Source organism: Carassius auratus, unplaced genomic scaffold (assembly GCF_003368295.1).
Source record: "Carassius auratus strain Wakin unplaced genomic scaffold, ASM336829v1 scaf_tig00021175, whole genome shotgun sequence".
NCBI classification, from domain to species: domain Eukaryota; kingdom Metazoa; phylum Chordata; class Actinopteri; order Cypriniformes; family Cyprinidae; genus Carassius; species Carassius auratus.
This window is the reverse complement of record NW_020525089.1, coordinates 6580-9032: the sequence shown is the minus strand read 5'-3', so window position 1 is coordinate 9032 and position 2453 is coordinate 6580. Positions and strand designations below refer to the sequence as shown.

Here is a 2453-nt window from a genome sequence, read left to right as displayed (position 1 = left end):
AATTGTGAACCCGGAGCGGAGCTGGAGCGGAGTGATTATTAAATGCTCTGAGCGCGGAGGGGAAATTGTTGCCACTCCACTCCACTCACATACTCTGTTACACACATATTAACAGTAACAGAATGATGTGTTTAAAGAGAATTAAAAATAAATCTCAAAAAGAGATCGGTATGTTGTTTGTTGCCATTCTACTATGTTGTCTGTTTACGTTGTATGTGATAATGTCACTGGAATTCGAGTGATCACTGTCCCAAATTACAGTGAGTCAGGGAACATACCAACGCCTGACTTTTTGACATGTTTGGTGAGGACACGGCTGAAACTGCTGGATATTAAGGTGATCTACTTGCTGTGAAAGTTATTTGTATGTCTGTATAGATTAGAAGATTTACTGAAACTCTTCCCACATACAATGCAGTGATACGGTTTCTCTCCAGTGTGAATCCACTCATGTGATTTCAGGGATCCTGACTGACTGAATCTCTTGTCACAGTGTGAACACTTGTAAGGTTTCTCTCCAGTGTGAATCCTCTCATGTGATTTCAGGGATCCTAACTGACTGAATCTCTTGTCACAGTGTGAACACTTGTAAGGTTTCTCTCCAGTGTGGATCCTCTTATGTGTTTTCAGATGTTCGGATTGACTGAATCTCTTGTCACAGTGTGAACACTTGTAAGGTTTCTCTCCAGTGTGGATCCTCTCATGTGATTTCAGATATCCTAACCGACTGAATCTCTTGTCACAGTGTGAACACTTGTAAGGTTTCTCTCCAGTGTGGATCCTCTCGTGCTGTTTCAAACTTTCAGCTCTAATAAAAATCTTCTCACACTCAAAACACATATATTCTCTCACACCAGTGTGTATCTTCTGATGTACTTTTAAACTCTGCAGATGTGAAAAACTCTTTCCACACAAAGAACATGAATGTGGTTTCTCCTTTGAATGAACTTTCAGGTGCTGCTTCAGGTTTGAAGCCCTCAAAAATGTTTTTCCACATTGATCACATGGGTACAGTTTTTCTAAAGTGTGGATGTTCATGTGTATCTTTAGGTATGTTGATTGTGTGAAACTCTTCCCGCACTGATCACATCTGTATGGTTTCTCTCCAGTGTGGATCTTCATGTGCATCTCAAGACTATGTTTGCTTCTCAAACTCTTTCCACACTGAGTGCAGGTGAAAGATTTCTTGTCTCTTCTCTTCTTTAAATCTTTCTGTTTGGTTTGAGAGCGACTCAAAAAGTTTTCTCCAGTTTTGACATGATGCTTCTGCTCCTCTTCATTAATTTCCTCATTCTCTTTTTCTTCAATCAACTCTGAAATTAAACTAAAATATCTAGGTACATCACAGAGAAATGTGAAAGGACATAAGTGATTGCTCTACAGATCTTTAATCAAAATGATACATTTTATAAATTACATGTCCCTGAAACTTTCCATGATTGAGGTACATTGATCTTTCTATTATTACCTTGAATTATGTTATCTATAGTGAGAACTATTAAATATATTAAATCAACTCCAGAAGTTTATAGAAAGTTATAATTTGATGCTTCAACTATATTATTGCACAGCTCTATATAACCTTAATGTTCATCATCACTGAAGAATCAAGAATAAACACCAACCTGTTTGTTTTTCAGTCTGGTTCATTCTGCAGTGTTCTTGATCTCTCTGTTCTTCAATAAACTCTGTCTCTGCAGATTTCACTTCTTCCTGATGCTTTGATGCTCGTCTTCACTTGTAGACTTATGGGAATATTCCAGCATTTATTGCTGAAATGCAGTGGGAGGAGCTTCACTGAAGGTGTGATTGTTGTGGGAGGAGCTTCACTGAAGGTGTGATAGTTGTGGGAAGAGCTTCACTGAAGGTGTGATTGTCGTGGGAGGAGCTTCACTGAAGGTGTGATTGTCGTGGGAGGAGCTTCACTGAAGGTGTGATAGTTGTGGGAGGAGATTCACTGAAGGTCTGATTGTGATCGCTGTACAGTAAGAGGAGCAGATCTGTCAAAATCAAATAAATCACTTTGTACACCTTTATACTTATTCACATATTTTAAGTATTTATGCTTATCTATATACCCATTTGGTAATATAACTTTTAAGTTAATTAACTGTAAACTGTTTTTACTCATTCACAAGTTCTATTCCCATTTTTGTCTCTTAATATATTCAGGAATTTCATCCACATATTACTTTCCTACATTTACTTGCCGTATCATTAATATATAGGCTAGGCAAAAAAAGCTTCAGTGAAAGGAAACCAAATATAAGAATGTATTTTTGAAAGAGAGGAAACAAACACAAATAAAAAAAATAGTTCAAGAATAATCTGTAATTTACTTTAAAAACATAAATAGTTATGTGGCATTATCTTTTAATGCCACAATAGCTCATTGCGTAGTATGCCGAAGTCTGCTGACACCAATTAAATGAGCTTAATGTGGTAATTAAATA

At 36.9% G+C, this 2453-nt stretch overlaps 1 protein-coding gene across 1 annotated transcript; it reads right to left on the bottom strand.

Moving 5' to 3' along the window:
• Positions 1-203: 203 nt before the first annotated feature.
• Positions 204-2159, bottom strand: LOC113076763 (zinc finger protein 239-like). Its single transcript, XM_026249457.1, has 2 exons — positions 1626-2159; positions 204-1313 (listed from the first exon to the last, which is right to left on the bottom strand). Exons 1-2 carry the CDS (start codon positions 1648-1650, stop codon positions 343-345), a joined length of 996 nt encoding a protein of 331 aa, XP_026105242.1. The 5' UTR covers positions 1651-2159; the 3' UTR covers positions 204-342.
• Positions 2160-2453: the final 294 nt, after the last annotated feature.